Source organism: Oenanthe melanoleuca, chromosome 21 (genome assembly GCF_029582105.1).
Source record: "Oenanthe melanoleuca isolate GR-GAL-2019-014 chromosome 21, OMel1.0, whole genome shotgun sequence".
NCBI lineage: Eukaryota > Metazoa > Chordata > Aves > Passeriformes > Muscicapidae > Oenanthe > Oenanthe melanoleuca.
This window is the reverse complement of record NC_079354.1, coordinates 2,707,227-2,734,229: the sequence shown is the minus strand read 5'-3', so window position 1 is coordinate 2,734,229 and position 27,003 is coordinate 2,707,227. Positions and strand designations below refer to the sequence as shown.

The following is a 27,003-nucleotide window of genomic DNA, read 5'->3' as shown; positions in this document are numbered from 1 at the left end:
CATTTCAAGAGAATTTCAGCTGCACAGAGATCCTCTTACAAGAATTCTGGGATCCTGCAGGTCGTAGGGGCGCATGAACTCCTCGATGGGCTCGCCCAGGTTGTTCTCCAGCAGCCCACGGATCAGTTTGTACTTGTTCAGATCCAGGGAGCAGTGCACTGAGGACAGGTTCCCATGGATTGAAATGTCTGCCACAGAGTGACTCAGCTCCCTGCAACAAAGAGCAAAACTCAGGAGCTCCAACACAGCAGCAAGACCTTCAGAATACAACAAAAGGCACCTAAAGCACTGCTCTGGGTCACAGCATGAAGTGACCCTGTTTAAACTCACTTGTCCAAGTTTCTCTCTACTTTTAACTTCAGTCTGAAGGGTTCTGTCAGCAGGCTCCCTCCTGTCTGCCTCACCAAGTAGGATGGAAAGCTCAAATCTGCACGGGTATCTTCCACAGCTTTGGAATAATCTCTCTGGTATCTTTCAGCTGCAAAGATGTCCATGTCCTGCAGATCAACCACAATGCAGTCTAAGAGGCAGATGTGATCCTCTGCAAGTACACAGGAGATAACACATTAAGGAAGAAAAACAGAATCTGTGCAAAACTAATGCAACCTACTTTTAAAAAGAAAATTAATTTACTTTTGATTTTATTCCATATTTTTAATTTTTTAATTCATGTTCATCAGTAACTGTAACTGTAAGCTCATTCACAGGTAAATGTAAATTCCTAATTAGGAGTCCAAGTACACCCTCTGATGTGTACAATCTGCATCTCAAAACACACTCAATTGTAGGACTGTTCTTCCAGAAACTGAACTACAACTCTCTAATCCTTGAAGCTGCAAAAATCAGTCTTAAAGCTCTGAATAATTTCTTCTCCAACTTAAAATCTCCATACCAGAGCCTCACACTTTTTCAGTGTCACATAAGATAAAGGCAATATGTCACTGCAGCATTTCACAAGGCAAAAGCAGCTCCATGGGGTTCCTGCTGCTTTCACATACCTGGGCTCTCAGGGTTTGGCACAGCAGGCAGCTTTGATGGCTGTCCTTGCTGCTTGCTCAATGTGCTCACTGCAGATTCACTCTTCAGCCTGGAAATGCTTGATCCTGATGATTTTTTCATGATCAATCCTTCCATTGCTGATCTGGACTCATCAGCACTTGTTTTCTTCATGCTATGTTTTGGGGTTCCCGTAGGAGGGGAAAATTGAACTGAATCCTGCTAATGAAAGAGATTTTGTAATTAACATCAGATTTTTAACCTAAATTCTAAGGAACCAATGCACCAAGGTCAAGCTGCAATAAATTATTAGAATGCTGGTATCTTCTGCTGTAGAAAAATAGCCAAATTTTCCTCCTATAGCCTTAACAGCAGATGAGAATATTTTCTTTGTAAATAAGTTTATTTCAGCAACCTTCCTCAAAAAGCTGGAAAATCTTTTCAATGAGAAACTAATTTAAAAGCAGAGGGTTTTGCATAAAACCGAAAAATTCTCATGTAAATGAAATTAATACCAAAATGTAGATTGTCATGACATTAAATATTTCTGCAGAATGAAGACTGTTAAACATTTAAAGTTGTTTTTCAGGTAATGAAAAAACATATACCATTATTTCTGCAAGATCATGTCAGCAACTTCATATTTTATTACAATATGTTAACTAACACTTCTACACATTCACATTTTATGCATTTAAATACTTCAGTTGTCACACCAAAATGTGTCCCAAAATTCTCCTGCAGTTTAAGGTGGGATAAATTGAGGGTCAATTCCTCACAGATGAAAAAAAGAAAAGTTCATTTCCATTGATGTAAAACATTTTAGACATCTCCCCACTACCACATGTCCAGTGGAAATCCATGAGCTGTCTTGCATCAAAAACCTGCAAATTTCACTACAAAAAGAGTCACATCAACATTAGGAATTTCTCTTCCCAAAAACCCTGCTTGACCAACCTGACAGCCTTCTGTGATGGAATGGCCCCAACCACTGGTTTGTCTGGTGGAAGAGGTTTACACACCACCTTTATACTCCAAAGCTGATTTTGAGATTCATCTGCCAATCATTTCAATTAATTAACCTCATGTCCCATGCAGGTAGCAATCATCTTTAGTGATCTACTCAGCCCTTACTCCAAGATTGTTCACTTTGTCCCTGACTCCTGCATTGTTACTATAATGTCCCATCTTCCTTCTGTATGCAGTTTCTGATGTCACATCAATCCCTACCATAAACTTCTCTTTCTGGTTTTAACTGTTAACATTTTCTTACCTTACATGGCTTGTAAATATTAGAAAAAAATTGGAAAAATTAACTGTAAACACAACCAAGGATTTTAAGAAAAAAAACTTGAGGACATTAGCATTTCACTTCATACTGTAAAGAAAAGACTGAAAAGTACATGCAAAGGAAAATCATCTATGAATCTATGAATTTATGCAATTAAATCCAAATTAGCAGCTCCTCAGACATGCATAAAGAGCACACCAGAAAAACTCAGATTTCAATTCTTTTAGAATTCAGCAAAACCTTTTAGAACAGAAACATCATTTTTAATAAATGAAGTAGCTTTTTAAAGTGCTGAATTCCAGAAGAATGCTTTCTTTTTAATAGAATGAATGAGGAGCACCTGAACACTGCTACAAAGATGTGAAATACCTCAAATAAAACAGGATCCTTGTATGCATTGCCTTGTAAAATCCGATCCTCAAAAATAAACATAGGACAGAGGAAAAATGAAAACAAAACCAACAGAAAAAGTTCCAAACCACACCTAATCCCATTTCAAACACCTACATTTCTACAGTGCTACATAACACAGTATTTTTAGGCTGGAATAAAATTATTGTGCACACTTACTTTAACTTATAATGTTAATTTAGGAGTCTACTGCTTACAAACCTGTACTTGTACCAACAACCTGTACTTGTATGAACTCACTATGGTACAGGAAACAACCCAACATCACAGTTATTATTTCCTTACAGACACAGGCAGATACCAATCAGATGAAGGCAACAAACACACTACAAATCCACTGCAGTAATTTAGTCCATGTAACTTCTAAAAACCCTTCAGAATGGAATTAAGGGGTTCCCAGACAACTCCCCACTTCATTGAATGGGTTAGATACAGAAAGCCATCCAAGATGGATCTGCCTTACCCCAAATTTTGTGGCTGCATTTCTCAAGAGTAGCACACCAGCTATTCCTGCCCTGTGCTTTGCCATGTGTACAGCCACTGGAAACCTTTCCCAAGGTTTCACCTCATCAAAGCAACTGCACACACTCAGTTTCACTGAGAGGAGAAAAAAAAAAAATAAACCCAATTCTGTTCTCCAGTGTGTTGAGCAAGTCTCAGCCAACACAGACCCCTGTTTGCTGCTGTTCACACTGTGGAAATTTTGAGTGGTGAACAGCTGGAGTAACCAAACAGGGAGAGCTGAAATCTATAAGATTTGCCAGTACATTGGCACAGACTCTCATAACTATAAAGAGCTATAAAGTCAATATATAAAGTAAAATATAAGAATAAACTACAATTTTGATTTAGAACACACAAGAACTAGCAAAACTACAAGCTGCTAAATGAAGAAGCAATGTTCCTACCTTGTTCTTTAGTGAAAAGGTACCAGGCATTCCTGCAAACAGGAACCTGTTCTTCACTCTCAGCTTCCCCAGATTAGCCACAATAAGACTGTTAGACTTGGAGCTCTCAGGTATAAGCAGAACAGGAGCCCCAGCCTCAATATCAAGAAGAACTCGGGAAGCTCGCTGGGCTTTATCTCTCACCTGGGAAAGCAAAAATTAATTTAAAAAATAATTACAAAAATTGCAGGAAGCAGATGATTATTTCCTACTGATTAGTACTGAAGTCAGGATCATTACCCCATGATTTACAAAATTAAGAGATGGTAAGAATTTATACCAAACAAAAAAACTAACAACTAACAATCAACAAAAAACCCTCAAACTCTTGTTTCAGGCAGAGAATAAAGGCTCGTTAAAAAAATATTATGATGCAAATAGGAAAAACCTGTGAAAAAGGTGAGACACTCAGGAGTGGCACCCTCTTTCACTCCTGAACTAAGAGGTAGAACAGACACTACTCAGCTCACTACATAACAAATTACTTAAGAAAAGTTATTTACAAAAAGGAAAACCCCATCATTTAGATATTTCTAAATCAAGCTTCCCACCTGATGCACAACGAAGCATTTTAATATCCAATTGTTCACTGTTTTTCTTTAAGAGAAGCTTTATTAAAAGAAGACTATTGACTATATTAATTAATTAGGTTATGTGGCCTGTGGCTGTCCTGATTATTGCAATGCTCTATCATGCCCTACATACTCTATACTGATATACTCTATCTTGCTCTACAACCTCTATATTCACACACTCTACCATGCAGAAGTTCAGCCATCAAACTAAATCAGAGACATACTCCTGAGTGGAAGAGAACTTCTCACTTGGCTCTCCTAATTCAGGTATTATTACCTGGTGAACAGTGGAGAATAAGTCAAGTGAACACCTTGACCTTTTCTGCCAGTGCATCCTGCAGAAACCAAGTGCTGAAGTTTTAAGGAATGTGCTAATGTGGTATTCTGCACTTTCCAACAGCAGCAGAATGGTCCTAATTAAGGTTCCTTGACTACAAGATGAACCTGAGAGATCTCCACCAACACCAGAACTCTAAAACCTCCCACAATTTCAACTCACTTGAGTCGATGCATTAACGTAAATTATACATTGCATTTCAACTGCAAAAAACTGGCTGGGAAAGAACAGAAAAAAGGCCCAGACATACTGTTTGTCCTTCAATTGCTGCTCTCTGCCGTCCCAGGACATCCTGGAGCTGAGTGAAGTGCTGGATGAAGGCCACCACCTCGGCCTGGAAGCGCTGGGTGTGCACGTACTGCACCGAGGCCATGCGCAGGCTGACACGGGTGTCACACTCGCGCTGCAGCTGCGGGTCCGGCCGCCCGTACCTGCCAGGAAGGGGCAGAGCCACGTTCAGAGCCTAGCTGCACTCTACAACCAGCACTAGAGATTTTGCTTTATCCAAAATAGTAATAGAAAGGATTTAACTAATGTGTTATTAGCACTGCTTCAGCTGCAGACACGAAAAATCACATTTGTATTAATTACTTCTAAATTTTGTACATCTAAGTGCTGCTAACTTAGCAAAGTGTTTTAACTAAGAGTTTTAACTAAGGAAATAGGAAAATTCTACATTTGGAATGTACCTTTAATCTCTGCATTACACCATTGCTGCTTTTATATCAGCAGTAATCAGGTGCAATCAAAGCCACACCATTGGTAGTTTATATCAGAACAGTGGCTTTTAAGGTAACTACTCCACTGCAGGATAATGTGTGCTTTCAATTCTGAATCAGTGTGCTGTCATATTTGAAATTAATTCCATAACAGTACTTGGATAATTTCTAATCTGATCAATTGGAAAACCAGGAAACATCACAAGATAAGATCTATCTCTTAAAATATAACAAAGAAATTCAAATTTACATTATGACAAAAGCAAACCCCTTATTCCAAAATCAAGGAGCAATGGAAAATCTATTTCATCAGTTGAAAACCACTTCCAACTTTAAAAAAAAGAAGCTGTTTTAGCTAGGAACAAACTATCATGTAAATACTTTCAAGAACAGCTTCATAGAGAGAAAAAACTACTTTTTCTTTTCCATTTCTTTGTACATTGCAAGACAAAGTTAAAAATCTTAGATTTATAACTGAAAATATTCTACATCTCAAGAGGCCTAAGCAGAATAATGCAGCCCTGACAGTTGTGGGCTTGGGTTCTCTGGGTTTGTTTGACTTCTGGGGATTTTTTGGGAGGGTTGGAAGTTACTAGAGTAACAATCTAATATTGAGTAACAAAATGTTGAAATTCATACTTAAAGATTTGAAAAATGAGTGCCTCTTCTCCACTTGTAGTGAAACGCTCTCTGTAAAACTCCCCATGAGATGTAAGATCACTTAAGGACAGACTTCCAATACTTCCCTGCAAGGTTAAATCTCCCTCTGCAAAATGAAGGACAGACAGTCAGGATCCTCAAACAAAGATCAGTTACCAAACCCCAAAAGTTTCTATTAGTGGGATAGCCTCATTATAAGCAATTAAATAAGTTAATTCAATTAAACATTAAATCTCATGTTCAAAGAAAATCATGTGTTTCTGCTACAATGATTGTATTAACCCACACATTACTCTAGGCTTTACACATATCATGTGATCACAAAACTTTAATTTGTGAAACTTAGATACAAATCTATTTTTCCCCTCTAGAATAATAATTAAAATTATTTTTCTGCTCTGTGGACGTGAAGTATTAAAATCACAGCTAAAATGATTAAAAGTTTGACAACTGGGAGGGATGCCACAATTTAAAATAAACACTAAAACAGCAAAGGAAGAAGCAGTGGGAGGAAAACATACATTTTGCCCAGAAAAAAACACCAAAACCCAATGAGCACGTAAACAAAAATATTTAAAATCATCATTCCAGTGCACACCTCATTTTATTTTAAGCTGCAAACAACCTGAGCCCTTCAAGCTACTCACCAATCACTTCCAAGTGAGCTGCAAGTTTTGCCACACTGGCTTTAGCAAGCTCACTGGTTGTCTTATTCAGGACTAAGGATAAAGAATGGACCTGGTCAAAGAAAACAGGAACAAATTGGTATGGGAAACATGACTTCAGAGCTTGAACATCTTGTTTAGCTTTTTTCCAAGACAATTGCACTGTAACACATGAATGGCAAACAAATTATCTGATTGGGAGACACTGAAGGAGAGCAACATTTTTACTGCCTTGTTTGCACATTAATGAATCTCCCAAGCAATTCAGAATGATCACAGAACATTGATCATTCAATGAAGGTCAATGATCAATGGCCAAGAACAAATCCCAGCACTGTTACCTTCATCTTCTTCTCTTTCAGGTTTTGTCACATGTAACTTAGACTGCAGGGCCTCTGGGCCAAGACTATATTATATACACATACATCATGTGTTTTTTCAAAAACCATGTTTAGACTTGTATGTTAAACATATATGGATATATATTTATGAAATGTAGACTTTTTGCATAAATAAACTCCACAGTACCTAGAACAGCATGGTGCCAATTGCAGCATGTTAGGTCTTTAATACTAAAGGAACCTTTTCATTAGTGGGTCACAGAGCAAGGGAGTCAAGCATTTTGCAAATGTTCTGCTTTTCTATAACTTCATTTTTTTAAACTACATCTACCCATTTTAAATCTGTTTCTGCATTTATGCATGCTCCCCACTAGAATATAAAACACATGATGTAAATGTCACCTTAGGTTTCTATAAACCAGATGTTTTATGACAGACAATCCAATTACTGTTTTGCATCTCAGGTATACCTTCAGATCCAGCTTAGTGTTTACAGGCTCTTGGGCTTGAGAAGCTGACAAGGAATTTATTTCTGCTTTGATTGTCTGCTGAGTATCTTCAGGCTGTGGCTTCATAGCATGGTTATCAGCAGTGGATCCAATCCCAAAGAAATCCAGTATCACTACCCAAGTTTGCAAAGTTATTAACACATCTAGACAATTAAAATCAACATCTACACTACGGTTAATTTTGTTATAGCGAGAAGAAAATTCAGGATGTTTCCTATCCACTAGAAATATATTGATATGAACTAATGAATCATCAAAGTTACTTTTTCCACAGGGCAACTTGGATCTGTCTGCTGATGGAGAAGGAGGTGGAGTCAGAGGATACTCAGCATCACCATCTTCTTTCTGCTTCTTACGGGAGGCACAAACTGGTCTTTGGTACAGCTGAAAGACATTGGGTGCTTCTTCCATATGGGAAGGGAGGGAACGTGGCATATCTGGATATTCTGCATTGGATACTGAGGGACAGGACTGTGAAAGATATTCCTTATGTGCTAAACTGGATGGTTTGGGTGCTCCACGGGACACCATGAGGTTCTTATACTTAGAGTCTGGGTTCTTTTCCAGGAGATCTTCCATCAGCAGGGAGCGCAAGGCAATCTGAATGGACAAGGTTTGAGGGTGATCTTTGGCAAACTCAACATCAAAATCCTGAAACTTAAGGCTGACAAGACCTTGTGCCCCAAGAGTGAGATCACCACTTAACTGAACCTGGAGCTCTGAGATGTGAAAGTTTGCTTGAATTTGAGTAAAGGATTTTGTTTCCCTGATAGCTAAGGGCTTGTTTGGAACAGAATTAAAGCTAGAGTGGCCGAATAAACCATTTTCCTTCCGTTCACTCAAGAATTCTATGCCTGTACTATGAAGTGATGAAGTAGATTCTCTGAAGTTGAAATAGTTCTCTGAAGGAGAATTAAGACCAGTTGGAGATACAGAAGTGGTTGAGAATCTGTTCAAGTCTTCACTGTAAATTAAATTATCCAGAGTCTGAAGGACTTGTTCATATACATGTTTTGCTAGCACCACCTACAATGTAGGAAAAAGAAACAATCATCATATAGAAGCTCTCTATATTAATGGAATCAATAAATGTATTCTGAAACTCATAAGTGGAATTCCAAACCACACAAATTTTAAGTTCATCCAAGAAAAAAATAATGCAAAACAAGGTACAATGCAAAACTGAAGCAAAACACTTCTTCTGTATCAGCTCTGCAAGAGGACACCACTCAGAAACCCATGGGATGGGATTCTAGAATAGGATACCTTGTATTCCTGGGCAAAAACCATCCACACAGAGTTAGTTAAAAACAATTCAGCACCTGAGCTTACACAGTAACATATGAAATAAACATTCTACGTAGCCATCATGGTTTATCTCCCAAGTGTTAGAAGTTTCAGTTTGCTCTATTTAAAACCTCTGCTCTTGCCCAGTTTTTTTCAAGGTAATGGCATTTTAATTCTTAGTTTCCACTAAAACTGCAAATAAACTTATTTGGACAATGTCATTTGGACAGTTACTCGTGTACTTTTCCTTCTGTGTTCAAGATAAGCAAAATTTAAACTAACTCATAAAGGCATCCAAAATGTCCCCAAACAAGGTTAAATATTGGTCATTATTATTATTAGGACTTAAGACTGTCTCTTCTAACCACGTGTATAAGGATCTGATTTCTAAACTACTAATGTGTTAAACCTGAAGATGCTGGTCTGAAAAATATTTATCTTCTAGGCAGGGAAATATTTTTATATTGATAGTGGAAATACTACATTTCTGTACCTGAAGAGGGTTCACAAATTTCCCTTCAATCTTCATAACGCTTGATATTCCAAAGTCTTCATTACACAGAGGAAAAGCTAAATCCAAATCTTTCTCTAGCGGTATCTTTTCCAATTTAAACTGGATGGTGGTGTTATTCAGAATGTGGAAAGCTTTAAGAGAAAGTGAAATTAAAACAACACTAGAGCAAATGAACTGATTAGCTCATAAATACTTATGGAAGAGATAATACAGTAGATACTGAACTTGCTCAGAATCTGAGCAATGCTGGACTAAGGTTGTATGGTTACATTTTGCTCAATTTCTGCCTGAAAGGCACCATTCAATTTTTGCTCAGGAGACAAAAAATGGATACAAGCACAATAATTAGCCCATTGTCATTAAAACTGACCAATGTGTTTCAGTAGGATGGGTGAATATACAATCAGACCTATAGTCAATACACATTTTAAACACATAAATTACTCACATTATAATAATTAAGACTCCTCTGATTAACATACCATGGCCTTTATGTAATGATTCAAAGAAGTAATGACGAGTAAAATGAGATTCTTCCTGGCTGTTAATGCTGGCAGGACTTGATGAAGAATGTGGCCCATGGGGTATCTCACTTGCAGGCTCCTTCTTGTTTGTAAACTGACTACTATTTAATGAATACATCTTAATATCTTTAATTTCAACTTGCAGCCTATCACTTGTAGACTCATCTTCTCCTGGTATAAAATTCTGAATAGATATTTGTCCTAGATGACCTACAAGCAGTTCAGAGCTACCAGGCTTTCGAGGTATGGAGACAATTGGTGATTCAATATTTATATTTAATATTAGCTTGATAGTATCAGCTTTGAGGGACTGTGATCCATATGCATCACCTTCATTATCTTCTGCACTGGCAACATCTCTTGATCGTGGTATGGTATCAAACAAAGAAACCATTTCACTGTATTCAGCAGTTTTAGTTGCCAAGACTGTTGTAACTTTTGAAGCTGCACTTTTCAACATGCTGCGGAAATTCTCTTCCAGCTCATCCATGGACAAAGTCAGTTCTTTCAAAAATTTGGCTGAGTGGTTGTAGTGTAAGGAGGCCATTTTGAGGTTGAGAGAACACTCCTCTTTTGACTTTTCTGTGAAAGTGAAACTTAAAGCATCTGGAAGGCTATTTCCATCATCAAGCCTAAAGAATAAAGACTCAAAGAAATTTACATCTCCAATGAGATTTTCATACCTCCACGTGTTCCCTATGCTCACCACGTACTGGTTCTTTACATTGTCTTGGGTCAGATCCATAAGGTGAAGGCACCCAAGAGAGCCATTCACATCCAGTTTGCTACACATGGAGACATTGACTTTGGTGCCACCAATACTGGCTGTTGCAATTTTTCTGCCATATTTTTCTCCATTTGTCATGCCAACAGTCCTGAGAAGAAGTATATTTAACCAGTGAATATCAACTGCTACCTCTGTGTTCTGTGCATAAGTAGACTGGAATGTTTCCTGTTCCCTCCAACCTCTCTCCAAGTCAGCTATTAAAGGCTGAGGGCTAGAATCTTCTTTCTCCTTGGGGAAAGATTTCTGGAGAAACCCAATCAGTTCAACAATAGTCTCTGGGTTAAGGATGATATCCAGGTTGTTCACCTGTACAGAGATCACCTGCAAACTGCTATCCAAGTTCATTGATGGGCATTCTGCACTCACAAACTGATACTCCAATTTTATCAAGGACTCTTGATCTTTTCCATTGTTACCAGGTGAGGTCCTGGAGGCTGTAGTGCATCTCTCTGCCAAACCAGTAACATTAATGGGATGTGCACCTTGTGGTCCAGAAACTGGGGACTGAGCCCTGCTGTCTCGAAGGCTTCCTGTTGGCACATCAAAGCTCAGGTTCTTGTGAGAAGCCATCAAAAGATCAAAATCTGTTCCATATGTTTGCATAGTATCAACCAGTAACAGGCCATGGACAGTCAGGGACACCTCTGCATCATAAGGCCTTTTCACAAAATGGGCATTGGTGCCAAAAACCTTGAGCACAGAGATGTATCGCCCATTGCTCTCAACACCCAGCTGCATACAGTTGACTTTGAACTCAGCCAAAAGCAGCTGGGATTCAACAAGAACTTCCCGGGTGTGCTGCTCAAGCATGACAACACTCTGTGTTAGATTCATTACAGAATCGTGCAAACTGCCAAACTGGTCTACCTCTGCAAAAATCTTGTCCTTCCCTAAATGTAGGGCATCTGAAGACTTAGCTTCAGATGTACTCAGCTGTGTCAAACAGTTCTTCAGAGCCAGGATTTTGTCTTCATTGATGTGAATTTTCAAGTCTGGCAAGTTTCCAGACAAGACAGCTCCTGGGTATTTTGGGTCAGATGTGTAGATCAGCCTGCGCTCCAGCTGCAGGTGAACATTGAATTTTTCTACCACGTGAGTTGGACCCACATCACTATCCTGAACATGTTTCCAGTTGTCTTTCACTCGGCCCACCATGATCTGAAGGTCCATAAAAGAAAGTGTGTATCTCTCATACATTTTTTTGCTCATTAAGTGGGCCTGCAGCTGCTCTTCGCTTATTTCTACTCCAGTAAATTCAGACATCTTGATGCCACTATTGGTGTTGGATTCTGGTGGTGGAGTATTGGGAGGAGTTGCAAGAGGTGTTTTATATTCCTCATCACTCAATTCATTGTCTTCTGTAGAAATGGCACCTGCACTCTTCTTATAGTCTTCTGTGGATTAAAAAAACAGCAAACAAACAAATAAACAAAAGTATTCTCCCACTCCTCAGATGTTTCCTATGATTATCTGATCATCCTGACTGAAGTCCTATTTTTTAACACAAAAAAATGTCCTTGCCTCCTTCCACTGTCACTTCCTTTTTCCTCAACAAGAAACCTACTATACTTCTACATTCACAGAAGTGTCAGTCACAACTGACAGTAGTACAGAAGCTTTTAAAAGACACTATTGTCTTATTTTTAACCCACTCACTTCAAGATTTACTTTTGACCAAGTTCTCAGAAAAAGAACAAAGAACCTATTACTCTGCCCACTCAATTCTTCTGATCCTCAAAACCAAATGAAAGGTAAGAGCTACTTAACAACAGTATTTTTATCATCAGAAGGTTTTGTCTGACTGGCTTTATTGCCTAATATTAACTTCCATTTTATTATCTTAAGAAAAGGATTTTTTCTACTTTGCAAAGCAGAAACACCCCCAAAACTTCCCTATACTTTTTTACCCTTTTAAGCTCTCACTTTCTGAAAGAAGATAGAACAAAAAGGAAAGCTGCAATAACTCTAGATCATACCTTGAGAATTTGTGAGTAATATTCTTCCCAGATCTACAACAACTAACACAGGATCCACAAATTTGAAATCATCAGGAAAGATCACCTGAGGGGCAGAGATATCAAGGCACACGGTCCAGCTCTTGCTGTTTTCCTGAAAGTTCAGAAGAAAGATATAATAGCCCACAAGAACACAAACCCATAAAAGCCATGTGAAACATCTCATTAGCCACTTTTTCTTCTGATGAGCTGACTGTCATGAACTTCAGCCACACTCAGGTTTGGGACCTTGTTAAACCACAGACTCCCACTGTAGTCAATACAAAACCATTTTCAGCAGGTGGAAACATGCTCTGCATCTCGGGCCTGGATTGACTGACAGCAAAAGGAATCTACAACACTTCCTGGAAAACTCCCCTCCTGCTCACAAAGAACACTATACAAACAACAACAAACCTCACTCTTTAGACCTCCAAGTCCTAAACCAAAAGGTTGAAAGTCTACATAAACATTTTGGGGTCAAACTTACAATGAAGTCTCCAACTAATAAACGATCGATCGTTTGTCTGATTTCAGCTTTTGTCTGCATCTTCAGCTTGTTGTACTGTCTTCTGGCAGCTTCAGCCACTCTTGCCTCTAACTCAGACTGATAACCAAAACCTGCACAAGAGAGGGAAAACTGACTAGGTATAACTTTGTTCACCCTTTATTGAATCAGAAGAAAAAATGGAAGAAAAAAAAGATAAAATATTTGTTTTAAATTTTAGCAGTAATATACAGGAGCAGGTGAAAGTCACTGTCTGTGCCTATTTACCAGGCTGCTGCACAGTGAAAAGAAGTATTTAAACACAAAACAAATAATCCCACTTAAAAAATACTTCCCAATCCCTTTTCTGGTCTTTATCTCACAGGCTTTCAGTCCGAGTAATTAAAGTTAAGTAAGACAGAAAGGGTGCTAAGTATGGCCACAGAGTAAATTCTGACTAAACACTAAGATGTGCAGGTGTAAACATAGGTTTTTGTTTGCTTGGTTGATCTGTTTGTTTCAAACTTGAATATTTATGGAATATTCTCACTTTGTGAGAAAAGGTGTCTCACACAACTTTATAAGAGGTAACTTGAATCTTCTGGTATTTAATACCAAATATATAATCAGCAGAAAAACAATTGGTATTTCAAGAACATTTTCATGTTCCTGATGTTACTGTCACTTCTCATCTCCTCAGAAACTGAGCAACCAAAACTGCAAAGGTGGTCACTTTATAATGTTACAGGCTTAGGTACTGGAACCCTAAATTTTATTGCACCTAGAAATTTAAAGAACCAGTATGCTCAAATCTAAAAATCAAGGTATCTCAAGAAGCTGTTACAAAGGGCAGCCTTAACATAAACAAAAAAATACAAAAGGAATTAGAATACTATTTCCTCTGTATCATTACTATAGAAATATTCTTTAAACTGCCCTCTCAAAAAAACTCCATCAGTTGCCAGAACAGATCACTGGATTACAGGAATTTTGTAATCTCTCTAAACCCTCTCCTTATTCATGCATTTTAATTTAGGGGATATGAACATCCACCATGGGGTATAACAGTAACTTGCAATTTTAAAGGAGAAGTGGCAGGAGTCAGCCAAGCAAAATCTCTGATTCAATTAAACAAAGAACAAAAGAAATAAAGGAGCAAAACCCTCCAGACAAGACTTGGAGAATTACAAAATTTGAACTTATAGTGAAGATTCTTTGATTAGTGCTTTATATTTCTAAGAATGAAAATAAAAATCAAAGACAAGAAAAGATGTAATTCCACCAACACAACCCAGCCCCACCAAAAAAACACATTAAAGGTTAACCTGAGGCATGAACCCTTCCCTTGTAGAAGAAGTCAGCTACTTTCTTAATGGCTTGTGGATTGTAAATAATATTTAGAGGTCTGGTACTGACTTCCAGGCGCCTCTCAAAAGGGCTGTGAATTGGATTTCTTTCATAAAGCATCTCAAATACTGGGGCATCAGGATCTGCAACTGAATAAAAAACAACTTACAAAAAGAAGCTGCAAAAAACCTCAAAACAAATAAGACAAAAACAAAAAACAACTCCCAAGGAATTTAATAACTGATTTTTAACTGGTACTACTGGAAAGTACAAGTGTCTAAGAATTCTTCAGTAATAGAAAAAGAAGCAATATGATCAACTCTTACAATCAACAAAATTCAACAAGTTTATAGATATAAAAACATTTGTAAAATTGAGGTTCTAATGTTGAACTCCTACCAATTTCTTTTTAAACCAAAACAAAGAGTAAGTGCAAAACTTATTGTCTTGAAATACATTTCTTCCTTTCTTTAAAGTCAACCTGCATGCATCCTTACATCTTGAACAAAGCTTCTATGATTTTATCTTTACCATTAGCAAAAAGCATTTGCATTCATTCAAACTCTAGGCATTTAGTTTTGAAATTTCTGGTTTGGAGTAATTACCACATCAAACATAAAATGAAATCTTTACCAGTGTTCTGATTAGTCCTTTCTGAGGACAAACTTTGGAGTCCAAAGGAAGACATGCAGCCAACCTCTTTTTGCTAATAAGAATTTAAAAGAAAAAAGATTGTTTAGATAAAATCAATCAACCAACTGATATAAGCATAAAAGCCTTTTCTGTTGAACTATATGTACAGTCTGAGATAATTATGTGCATTTTTTTCCTGACATGGTCAAACAGAAGTAGGCAATATGATTAAGTAGCAAACACTCTCCACTCCTGCAGGCTGAACTCTGAAGTGCAAATTGCAGCCAGTACAAAGCACAAAATACATGGGAAATCCTCATGGCTTTAGATTCAAATTTTGTCCACTCAGAAAAGAACTTTGAAATCTTTTCTAGAATTTATTTCTGCTTTTAGTGTCCCAGTATACAGATGAAACAGAACCATTACTTGGGCCACAGAGCTGTATGGAAAAGAACAACCATTGATTAAGCAGAAATACTGATTGTTCCAAAAATCAAATGTTGTTCAACAAATTATCTTCTTTTCTACACATATAACTGAAAGGTTGAAGTCACAAGCATATAGAGTAAAAAATGAAGAGTTCTATAAATTTTATTTGGGAAGGGAAAAAGTAAATTCAGCAAGTAGAAACCTTTCCTCAAGACTTTTGTTTTCCCTTTCTGGGATAAGAAATGTATTGAGTTTTGGAGTATGACTATTTTCATACAAAATTATGCATCCCACATAGTAACTTTAAAGGGTTTTTTTCACCTACAGGATTTGGGAAAACAAGAAGAGGAAATATGGTCCCTTCTGTTGCCAAATCCCTCAGGAAAAGGCCACCAAGCTGAACTTTGAGAAGGGAAGACTTTCTGCGAGGAAGGGATTCTGCCAAGATCTTTACACCTGGAATATAAATATATAAAATTATTTTGTTTCTTTTAGTACAGCATACATTTTATTTAAATTTTACAAATAAATAAATACTGACCAACAAACAAATATTTTTGAAGTCTTATCTACTAAAATATTTAACATGTAAATTTATTATATAGTACAATGACTGTGAGGCAACTCTCATCTTTTTTAAGAAAGAACAGAAATGGGCTAAATACCTGAAAACTCCAGCTGCATAAAAGCAGTTTCTTCAGCATGCAATACCTTTTTCTTCCTATGCAACAGAGTGAAAGAGCCACCCTGCAGCTGTAGATTTAATTTAGCAAAAACATGATCTCTCTTGGTAAAGGTATTCATGCTGGAAGCATCTGCAGCAGGATCAAAAAATTCATCCGTACCTAATAAAAACAAAACAAACATATTAAATTAATTAAGTTTCTGAAGGGCTACTGAAGAACAAGAAAGTTCCTATGAATATGAAAATAAAGATTTCTCCAGCTCTCAGGGGAAAAACAGAAACAAAAAACAGAGCAGATATACCTTGATCCTTAAAAAAACTGAATATGCCATAGAATTCTTCTATTACAATCAAGGGAACATAAGCATGAATTTACAAAGACCCCAACAACCCAGTACTACTCCTGTTACACCCAGTCACACAACCCCACACACACACTTGAACAGAAGACATCCCAAAGCTCTTTGCCATAAATGACAGTAACAGTGGCAGCAAATACATTCCCTGGATGGCTTTGGAAATAAGCAGGTATGCAGGTACCCACATACTGCCCAGGCTGTCAGCTTTAGGCAGGCTCTGCTGCCTGGGTACATCAGCTGGCAGAGAATCCTCAAACAGTACAGGCTATGTATGTCATACATAGCCTGTATGTAGTCATACAGGCCCAGAGCTCTTTCTGCCCACCTGAACTAGATATCACAGCAAAACCTGTGTTTCCATACCCAGTATGTCTTCTGGATTCCACTGTTCCTTCGGGTCTGGCAGCAGCCCTTCAAAAGGTTCACCTTCATATGTCTGCTGAGTGTATCCATACCAACCTCCCCAGCCAGGGAACCACGACTGAAGGTACTGCAGCATCCCAGAGCTGCTGCCATGGGTGGGCTCTGCTGGAGGGGAACCTCCAATGGAATCAGGCAAGGGCTCTTTAATACTCTGTTGGAACATTCAAGACATACACGTTACTGCTGCTGAGTGAAAGAGTGTTACCAGTGTACAAAAAACACCACAATAAAAACACAATTTCATCTCCTATTTACTCAGCAGTCCAGCAGTGATATTCTTCACCAATACTCAGCCTAGAGGAGAGCAGCAGCAAAGTAACAAACATATCATCACTTAACTGCTGCATACTCATATGAATATATAAATATACATGTGATTATGCACATATGAAGCAATATGTCACTGTTTAAATCTTGGTCTAGAAACACTAAACCAGTCATTTGACACCATAAACATAGCTCTACATTTTAGCATTTGTATTTGCAAGAGACGATGTTGTGCTGTTATGGAGATCAGTCCATATTTAATAAAGTGTGTTTCCCAAGCTGGTTCCATGAGGCTCACTTCTGCCACATGTTTATTTTGGGAAAATATTCATTCCAGGCCTTCATTTCCACTCTCTGTTTTTAAGATTGAGAGTACCTGACCTAGGAATCCTGACAAGGATCCTGCTGGGGAAGATCATCACATAGCAAGACAAAAGATTTCACTGTGCAAGTGACATAACAGTAAGGATAACTACAGGAACTGAGCATTTCTGTAATTTTAGCATTAATGCCACACTTATAAATCAATGAAAATACCTGCTAAGGCTCTCCAGCAGAACAGTACTTCAGTTAATCACTTAAAGATTCCAAATATTACCTGTACAGAGAATGTTCTCACCTCAGCTAAGTCATGAAATTTATTATGAACTATCTCATACAGAACCTTCAGCTCTTCATATGTCTGCTCATCCTCAATACGACTCATTTCTGCCTGGAAAGACAAAAAAGGTAAACTACCTGCATTAAAGGAGTACAGAATCTTGTTCACAAACATGTCAAGTGTCTCTGCACTGAGTTAGACACTTGTAGAAAAAAGTAAGATGGCATTAATGATCATATCCAAGTGCCTCAGCACACAAAAATTAATGAGAGTCATACAGGCAATTTATAATTCCCCTGAATTATAAATAAAGCTTATTTGCGTTGTAAAATACACTATTTTAGCACTGTAAAAAAATTCACAACTATATCCTCCTATTACAAATAAGAAGCAAGATTTGCAGCACAAAAATTAAACCAGGGAAAATAACTGATTTTAAAGAATGCTTTGCTTAGTCAGAAGCAAACAAAAAAGCTTCTGTGCTGAGTAAAGAAGGTGGAGGAAATGAAGTGGGTAAATTAGGACAATGTAGTATTTATAGTCAATTACTCAGACAGGTACTCTTTGTATTGATTAACAAGTTGTTTGAGGGAACTGATGATTCACCCAAGTCTAAAAAATCTATCATGAAACAACAAAGCAAAAGACATTTTTCTAGTCCACTGCCATTACCTTGTGACATTCAACAGCTCTGCAAACTCTATGAGACCTGACTTTGTCAGGTACTATAAAAATCTTTTGCACATTGACCTACTCCTACAGTTCATATCCAAATAACGAAAGTAAAGATTACACACAACTTAAAAGTAGCAATAGAATTGCACCTTTAATTAATAGAGGTACATAGTGCATGGTGCCCTGAACTGATCTGAAGAAAAAGCCCCTGTATACCTAGAGATAAAAAGCAGCTAATTATTGTTCAAAGGTCTTTTCTTTCTGAAGTGGGTCACAGGTTCATTACTATCAAGTAGCCACAATTTTTCCCAATTAACTACCTAAGCATATGGGTAGATCCATTTCTGGTATTTAAATACCCTTTGGATCTACAGAAAATAAGAGTTAAGAAAGAATGTTACCAACTGTCACAGACATTCTGTAGCAGTTAATGCTATTTTTGATGAACACTGGCTACAGCTCAAAAAACAGACAGCTTTTTGCAGTGCAAAACAAAAACACATGAACCCTGCAGCTCACACACCTCCCACAAGCCCAGGTCTCATCATTAAAATCTCAGCAGAGTCAGCTCACTGAAAACTGCCTGCAGTAAAACTAAAGGTGTTTCTTCACTTGTCCAGGTTTGAAACATGAAAAGCTGAAACAAACCAAATGTAAGATGATTAACCATCACTGTAGAAGAAACTCAAGTGTGAATACCTGGTCTGCAGCAGACAGTGGCTCCCCCTTGAGCTTGCTGTAGTACAAGTCCGTGTAGGACACGGCGTCGCGGGCGCGCTGCAGCGCGAATGCCCAGGTGGAACGCTGCCTCTGCTCCCTGATCTCCGACAGATTTGCGTTCAGGGCAAAGATCCACCACCCCCGGCAGCTGAAACAATTTGCAATTATTGTATCACCACTACTTCATTTGAAAAAACCTAAGGCAAGTGCATGTCCAGCTGGTGAAAGGTCCAGGAGACTCAGTGAAAAGCACTGGGCCAGCAGCCAGGAAGAGCAGCAGCACTGGAGCCAGCACAGATGGGCTGGTCCTACAGACTCTGTAGGACTGTGCTCCCCAAGGTCCCACCACTCCACTGGGATTTAGTCCAGCTGCCACTTTTCAGACACAGACAACAAAATTTAGAGTTACAGAGACTGGATTGAAAGCCTCAGGTAAGGATAATTTTACATCTGAATTACATCTGAATATTTAAAACTGATTTCTGAGGTAGGGGAAAAAACATGAAAACTGAATCTCTAACATATGATTACTATGTACATTTCTGTATTTCTCTCATTTTAGTTTTTTTAACACAGCTGACAAAACTACATATGGAGATGTACTTACTTCTCTGTTACTGTAACTTTTGGTCTCCACTTCCTGAACTTAAGCTGTCGTTCCTTTCTAGCCAATTCCTTTAAAAATCCCATGATCTGCTGATACTGCATCTTTTAATGAAACAACACAAAGATCAGTGAGGTGACACTGCAGTGTTTTCCCAGGAAAAGAGGAGAGGAAAAAACCCAGCCAAAAATCCAACCACAGGTTTGGTTTACAGGCACATGGTGCAGAATTAAGATTAATGTTAAACATAATTCACAATTTCCTTCTCCCAGCCACCAGTTGCTCAGGTGTGACATTCCATTTATGGCTTCATTTACAAATACACAGAATGAAATCTTCCATGTCAGGTTATCAACATAACATCAGCTGCTATTGTACATTGCACAGACCAAGCCCCCTACCCCTGCACATGTACCCTTCCTATTACTACAATAAACAAACAACAATTTAATTATTTTTGCAGTAATCAGTTTCAGTAAAATAAATAAGTAATTTTGAAAGCTTGGCTTTAAAACAACTTATTCCTTGTATCTCTTTGAGATGCCTCAAACAAAATCTTTCAGAGGGTATTAATTTTATGCTACAATAACAGCATTTAAGCTGTCACAAACACTGCCACAGTTTTATGATATCTGTTTCAGTTACTGGCAGGTAAATGGTTGGTATTTACCTGGGAAAGCTTCAGGGGAATGGTCTCAAGCTGAATGTCACATTCCAGCCGTGGAGTGTGCCGGGATCTTAAAGGCTCCTTAGAACAATTTCTCTTGAGAAGAGCAGAAGTGCAGACAGGCTCCATGATGTAATTGTGATCACGACTCTCCATACTTCTATCCATTGCTTCCTGGGGGTTACAAACAAATTACTCTCTAAGTGAGTGTACAATAGTCATTTCATGTAGTAGAATGTACTTTATTAGCAGGCCAGTCCATTGGAAAAAACTTCTTGAACACGTTCTCTCTTCAAAAGTAAAACAAGCTATCTCACAATACAGCCTTTGTGGGTTGCACATGTATCCTATCAGTAAAGCATGAAACCATAGACTTCTGTTGCTGTTAAAAGACTAGATCCAAAAAATTCTACATCAGGTCTATAGTACAGAAAGGAGACTAACAACAACCTGTCTTTCATAATCAAAACCTCTCTCATGTACCTGGAGCTGACCAGGAGGCAGGTCACCAAGTAAAGTGCAACAGGTATCCCAATAAACACTGAAATCAGCAACATCCAGCTGTTTTTTCCTCATCAGCTTCTCCACCTGGAATAGAAGAAGTGGAGTAAAGATCAACACATCGTGTGCCATGTAGTTTTTAGTTCTACATACCCAATAAAAAACATGAAATGCTCAGAGCCAATTTAATACAATAACCAGAAGGTTTCTAAAATGCTGTCTTTTTTTTTAGTATTTGCTAGCACCCATAAAATGCAGCATCCCAGCTTAGCTGCTCTTGCACACACAGGCTGCACTTACTGGTTCAAACACTGCATTTTGCATTGAGACATTTTTGATGCAGATGCCAAAAGCAAACGGCTGTGAAGGATTTGTGACACCATCTTCAAACCTCAAATGCACATCCTGGATTTTTAACTAGACAGAAAAAAAACCATTACTAGACATATACTATTTACATCATTATAGCAGACAGCAGTATGTTTCATTAATGCTGGAACAATTTAATATTCAATATTTAATTTCTGCAATTTCCCAACTAATTTCTATTAGATATTTAAACTAATAGAAACCCTAGTCCTCATTTCTGTTTTAGGGTGGGGGGTACTCCCTGGTTCTAGCTTCTCCTCAGATACCAGCAGCCTCCACCCTTCTCCCCAAAAATGAGCCACTTTCACAACACACTGTACTTTCTTTTACAATCATACAATTATTTTCCATTTTAAAGGTAAATGTGAAACTGCCAACCACTCAAAAACAAATACTTACTTCGATGTTTTCTACAATTCTTGTGACCACAGATGCAGTAACTGAGTACCAGTAAGACTCCCCTTTCTGTTGTTGTTCTTTCTGAAATAGGAAATGTGGATAAGCATTACTGACCAGAGTAACAGCTGGTGAAAAGATGGTATTCTTTGTTACATTGAAATCACTGTTAACAGGGAGAAAGAAAAACTAAACAAGTTAATTTAAGATATTTAGGTGTCTCTGACATATGTGGGACATATAATGGTGAAGGGTGTAGGACAGAAACTGCACTATGTCAGCACATACAAATTAAATTCTAACTCCATTTCCTGCATTTGTTCTCTCTCTTGTTAGGAGACTTAAATACAATCCATCCACCACAGAGATTTCTTCACCATGAAACACAAGCGTGACTCACCTTCCATTTTTCTTCAAGTGCCAGCAGAAGGGCTTTCTTGTGTTCTCTTTCTTGCAACTTTTCCCTTTCCTCATTGAACTCTTCTATTTTTTCTGGTGCACCAATTAAGTGCAGTTTTGAGACAGATATCACCCATGGATCCACATGTGGACGATAAAAAGGGATCTGTAACGTTATTTTGCCAATGAAACCTGAATAAACAAAACAGACACACTATCAGATTCCTGGGAAAACCTACTTATCACCCTTGAAAATTCTCACAGAAAATGTGGTGTAAGAAACAAACAAGCTAAACCAGAAATAACCTAAGAATCAGGCTACCTGACTGGCTAGTCTCTGACTCACAGGTCCTCTAAAACATGCAATACTTTCTGTTTAGAAAATATCTGTCATGCACACACAAGCAAAATACAAACCTGCCTTTACTTCAAATGGTAATTCCAGCTCCTTTAAGGCATCTTTTTTTAGTGGCAAGTTTTCCAATTCAACAGCACCTACACAAAGCAGAAGAAAAAGACAAGTCTGCTAAACAAAACTATCTTAAAGAAAGCCAACTTGATCACTGTAAGACTAAAACAACTGGCATTGTTTTTTAAAAATAAATAAATGGGATTTAATGAGAACAGCCAACCTACCACCTCAAGTTGTGTTACCATCACAATGGTTACTTAACACACTTGTTAATTTTCCAATGTCATGTGCTCAAACTATTTCATGAGGTCATCCAGAAGCAATCTTCTGTGGGGTTTTAGATCTGAACTTCATTGCAGCCACAGACAACACCTCTTCTTATTGTCTTTTCAAAAGATTTAGTATTGTGAAAAGCACACACAGAAAAGCCTTGGAGTATTACAAAACATTGTCACCAGAAGCAGCAGATAACAGCAGCAAAGGGTGAGCAGAAAGCATTGATTTGAGGACTCTGTACAAAGTACAAAACTCGTGGATGCAGCATGACACAAACCAGATTACAGGGGAGTAACTGTGAGTGCTAAAAGTAAGAGAGGCTGCCACAGTCCCTCAACAGGAAAGTCACTGAACAGTATCATAAATGTATGATACATAAATCATAAACAGTATGACATAAATTCAACAGGCTAAGATAGCTAAGCAAACTTTAGAAAAATTTATGTAAATTGATTTAAGAGTGTGTTCATAAAGGGCAACAAAGAACATTTACTGTTCATTGTAAAGCTCTAGCACCAAACTCTGTATTAAAAGGGTTTATATAGACATTAAACACAATATTAACTGATTATTTCTATTCCACCTTCCAGTTACTACAAAAAATAATACTTTTCTAAACCACAATATGAAAACAGTACAGAAGATACCACAAAGCCTCCCTCACCTTTTAGAAGTGCCACTGAAAGTTGGTCTGTGTTCAGGTTATTGACATATTTGCCCAAGTAGGTGTTGAGGACCCAGGCTACCAATCCTTCCAACATGACTGTCCTAGAAGAGGAAAACTAATGCTTTTCTGTCATTTTCTGGATTTCTCTTCCATAATTAGTCTGTCTGAAAGAAAAAAAACAAGAAAATTATTATCTGAAATAAACAGTCTCTGCTGAGCTGACATCACTGTCACTTCAATTCTTACTGTGATCGAAAAGTAAAAGCACTCAGGTTGATTCTATGTTAAAGAAGCTTTATCCTATGCCTTTTAAGTGTCAAATCAGCTTCACAGAGATCTGGTGATCACACACCACTCCCGTTTGCACACAAAGTTCATCATTCCATCCTTTTTCTAACCAAAACACTACATTTTGTTGCAACAATCAACAAGGTGAATCTACAAAACTCCTCCAGAAAAGGAAAGGACAAAACTCCATGTTGATCTGAAGTTTGCACTGGCCTCCTTGACCTCTGCTGCCAGTATTTTCACCTTGCTGGGTTTGGCAGCCCGGTCTGAAGCAACAGCCTGAAGCCTACTGTGTTTTTGTAGAATTCTTACACGACATCTGTGAAGCAATCACCCTACTCAAACCCCTTTTTGGGAGAGTGTGTGTGTGTGGGAAGTAACCAGATACAAGCCCCCAAAAATAGCTCATCAACAGTTACTGCAATAGGTTTTCAAAGTGGCAGCAGAGATTATTGCACTGAAGAGGAAAAAAGCTACATTAGAGAAGCACCACTGGTCACACTCCTGAACATTTCCCTTCACTCTTCTCCAGCCACTGCTGTCTCAACTTCTGTGGTAATCAGGGCATTAAAATCCCAAAGCTCCTGTTCAACTTTTTAACCACTGAATTGCAAAACTACTCATAGCTCCTGCAAGGGCAGGGTGAAGCCTGGTACAGTAAGGAAAAAGGCATGCAGGCCATTTCTTGAGGTTAGAATGGAATAAATGTATCAATTTGGCATTTAAAGAAAGCTCTCCCAATCCCATATGCCTGCCTAAATCATTGAATGCTACAAAGCAGAAAAGCAAGATACATCCTTTATTTACAGCTGACAATAGAATGAAGTGACAGCTTCAAGAGTCACATTTTAAATTTTACATTAAGATGTAGAGTTTTCTCATTACAAGGTTTGCTGGATTTTAGGCAGCCCCATTTAAACTTTTATTTGTTTTTTAAAGTGGCAGTGAAAATATTTAACTAATAGTTAAATGAAAGAAGCAGAGTTAAGCAAGCAATGAAAGGTTTTTTCTAAAGGCTGAAAATGAAACTGTGCTGTCCTGAAGAATGAAACAGAAAATAGCAAAGGCAAGTTCAATTCAACTCAGTCACATGACTTCAAATAAAATGTGTTTTATCAGTTTTGCCTTTGAAAAATTTCTCAACAATTGCCAAAAACAATAGTATTATTCCACATAATAAAGACTAAGCATTCGTGCTGTTGGGCCATCATCTTATCTTACAGGTTTTTATTGTAATAAAAGTGACAAGAAACTCAAGATCAAACAAAAGCATATACAGTCATCTTTGTTACACTGTCACTAAAAAAAAATAAAAATAAAGGTAAATGTAAAAAAATCTACAGGTGTTTGGAACCAAAGCAAAGCAAAGACCTTTAAAAAAACATTGAAGCACAGCAGAGATCAGCATCGTAGTGACTGAAACCCTCTGGTGCATGAACCATGCCTGAAGTCACCCCAAGAACTGCAGACAAAGTACATTACAGCCCTAACCTCAACTCGTGGGATATAAGTAACCTCTCAAATATTTTAAGGCTTTTATATTTTTAACTCTCTCACTACCGTGCCCTGGGAAGAAAAACAAGGCATTTATTTTCTATGGCACTGTTTTAATTTCCTTAACACACCAGGACAAGAGCTGTCAGGGTGAGAAGCGCAGCCCAAAGCAGGCCCTGTCTCGGAGCGATAAAAGGATGCAATCTTCGGCAGGGGAGGCAGAGCAGGCCCGGGAGCCAGGGCAGCGCTCGGAGGAGCGGGGGGCTCTTCCAGCGCCCCCAAACCTGGGACGGAGCCCCAGGGCAGCGCCGGGGACACGGGCACGGCAGCGGGGAGCTGCGGGCTCGCACCGCGTGCCGGCCAGAAGCGAAAGGTCACCTTGCCCGGCAGCGGGACGGAGCCGCGGAGCCCCGCGGAGCCCCGGGCAGCGTGAGGCGGCGAACGGCCCGCGCCGGGCGGGAGGCCCTGAGGGACCCCCAGGCCCCACGGCGGGGCGAGACCCCCGCGGCCCGCGCAGCGCCCGGGACCCACCGCGGCCGCCCCTCGCCCACCCACCCCGGGGCGGGGCGCCGCGAGGGGCGTGCGGCAGGGAGGGGCCCCTCAGGCCGGAGCCGCTCCGCAGGAAGGGCGGCTGACGCAGGAGGGAAAGGCAGCGGGGCCGGCGGTGCCCCGAGTGCCCCCAGCCTGTGCCTTCCTGGGGTCACCTCGGGAACGCACCGGGACCCCCGGACTCACCTGCGCTCAGAGCGGGGGGCGGCGGGCGCGCGCCGGGCGGTCGCGGGGGCGCGCCCGAGTGCGGGAGCGCCGAGTGATCGATGGGACGGCGGCACCGCCCCCTGCGGGCGGGGCCCGGTAACGCCCCTGGGGCGGCCCGAACGCGGCCCGCGCCGCCCGCACGGAAATTGGCCAATTCCGGGCGGGTTTGGGGTCCGAACGCGCGGGGCCCTCACGGAAATGGGCTCAGACCGAGCGGGTTTGGCGGGGCCCTCACGGAAATGGGCTCAGACCGGGCGGGTTTGGGGTAGGAACGCGCGGGGCCCTCACGGAAATGGGCCAATTCCGGGCGGGTTTGGGGTCGGAACGCGCGGAGGCCTCAAGGAAATGGGCTCAGACCGGGTCGGTTTGGGGTCGGAACGCGCGGGGCCTTCACGGAAATGGGCTCAGACCGGGCACGTTTGGGGTCAGAACGCTCCGGGCCCTCAGGAATTGGGCACAAACCGGGCGGGTTTTGGGGTCAGAACGCTCCGGACCCTCAGGAAATGGGCTCATTCCCGGTCGGTTTGGGGTCGGAACGCTCCGGGTTTTAACAGAAATGGGCTCACACTGGGCAGGTTTGGGGTCAGAACGCTCCGGGCCCTCAGGAAATGGGCACAAACCGGGCGGGTTTTGGGGTGAACGCTCCGGGTTTTAACAGAAATGGGCTCATTCCGGGCCGGTTTGGGGTCTGGACGCTCCGGGTTTTAACAGAAATGGGCTCAGACTGGGCAGGTTTGGGGTCGGAACCCTCACAGAGAGTACCTGTGCATGAGAGAGCGGCACTGGAAATCCCAATTCTGTTTAATAGAGAGGTCAGGAAGCTTAAGAATAAATGTATTTATAAAAAAAAATGTTTCTCTTCTGGGGTTTGATTTTATTTTTTGTTGGCTTGTTTTTGTTTTTTGGGTTTTTTTATTTTTTATAAGCAAATGCGAGCTCATTTTTCCTACTTCAACATAAAACTTGGATTTTCCCTCTGTGATTTCCCTCA

General features: G+C 39.6%; 1 protein-coding gene across 5 annotated transcripts in view; it reads right to left on the bottom strand.

Annotated features, from left to right (window-relative positions):
- The window catches only part of VPS13D (vacuolar protein sorting 13 homolog D), a 93,621-nt gene extending 67,398 nt beyond the window's left edge, over window positions 1–26,223 (bottom strand). For 2 of the 5 annotated variants that reach the window (XM_056507907.1, XM_056507903.1), the window contains exons 1-28: window positions 25,992–26,222; window positions 23,472–23,638; window positions 22,537–22,614; window positions 22,121–22,311; window positions 21,724–21,804; window positions 21,256–21,372; window positions 20,938–21,042; window positions 20,458–20,628; window positions 19,791–19,891; window positions 19,163–19,331; window positions 17,807–17,899; window positions 16,861–17,071; window positions 16,119–16,298; window positions 15,779–15,909; window positions 15,025–15,097; window positions 14,370–14,540; window positions 13,048–13,178; window positions 12,540–12,672; window positions 9,735–11,957; window positions 9,232–9,383; window positions 7,413–8,477; window positions 6,584–6,674; window positions 5,916–6,042; window positions 4,808–4,988; window positions 3,607–3,789; window positions 999–1,218; window positions 331–541; window positions 40–211 (exon numbers count right to left, since the gene is read on the bottom strand). In XM_056507907.1, coding sequence (XP_056363882.1) covers window positions 40–211; window positions 331–541; window positions 999–1,218; window positions 3,607–3,789; window positions 4,808–4,988; window positions 5,916–6,042; window positions 6,584–6,674; window positions 7,413–8,477; window positions 9,232–9,383; window positions 9,735–11,957; window positions 12,540–12,672; window positions 13,048–13,178; window positions 14,370–14,540; window positions 15,025–15,097; window positions 15,779–15,909; window positions 16,119–16,298; window positions 16,861–17,071; window positions 17,807–17,899; window positions 19,163–19,331; window positions 19,791–19,891; window positions 20,458–20,628; window positions 20,938–21,042; window positions 21,256–21,372; window positions 21,724–21,804; window positions 22,121–22,311; window positions 22,537–22,614; window positions 23,472–23,568 — 6,858 coding nt within the window. In that variant the 5' untranslated portion in view covers window positions 23,569–23,638; window positions 25,992–26,222. Of the gene's footprint in view, window positions 1–39; window positions 212–330; window positions 542–998; window positions 1,219–3,606; window positions 3,790–4,807; window positions 4,989–5,915; window positions 6,043–6,583; window positions 6,675–7,412; window positions 8,478–9,231; window positions 9,384–9,734; window positions 11,958–12,539; window positions 12,673–13,047; window positions 13,179–14,369; window positions 14,541–15,024; window positions 15,098–15,778; window positions 15,910–16,118; window positions 16,299–16,860; window positions 17,072–17,806; window positions 17,900–19,162; window positions 19,332–19,790; window positions 19,892–20,457; window positions 20,629–20,937; window positions 21,043–21,255; window positions 21,373–21,723; window positions 21,805–22,120; window positions 22,312–22,536; window positions 22,615–23,471; window positions 23,639–25,991 lie in introns of all 5 variants that reach the window. The other 3 variants (XM_056507906.1, XM_056507905.1, XM_056507904.1) reach the window with 3 other exon arrangements.
- Window positions 26,224–27,003: the final 780 nt, after the last annotated feature.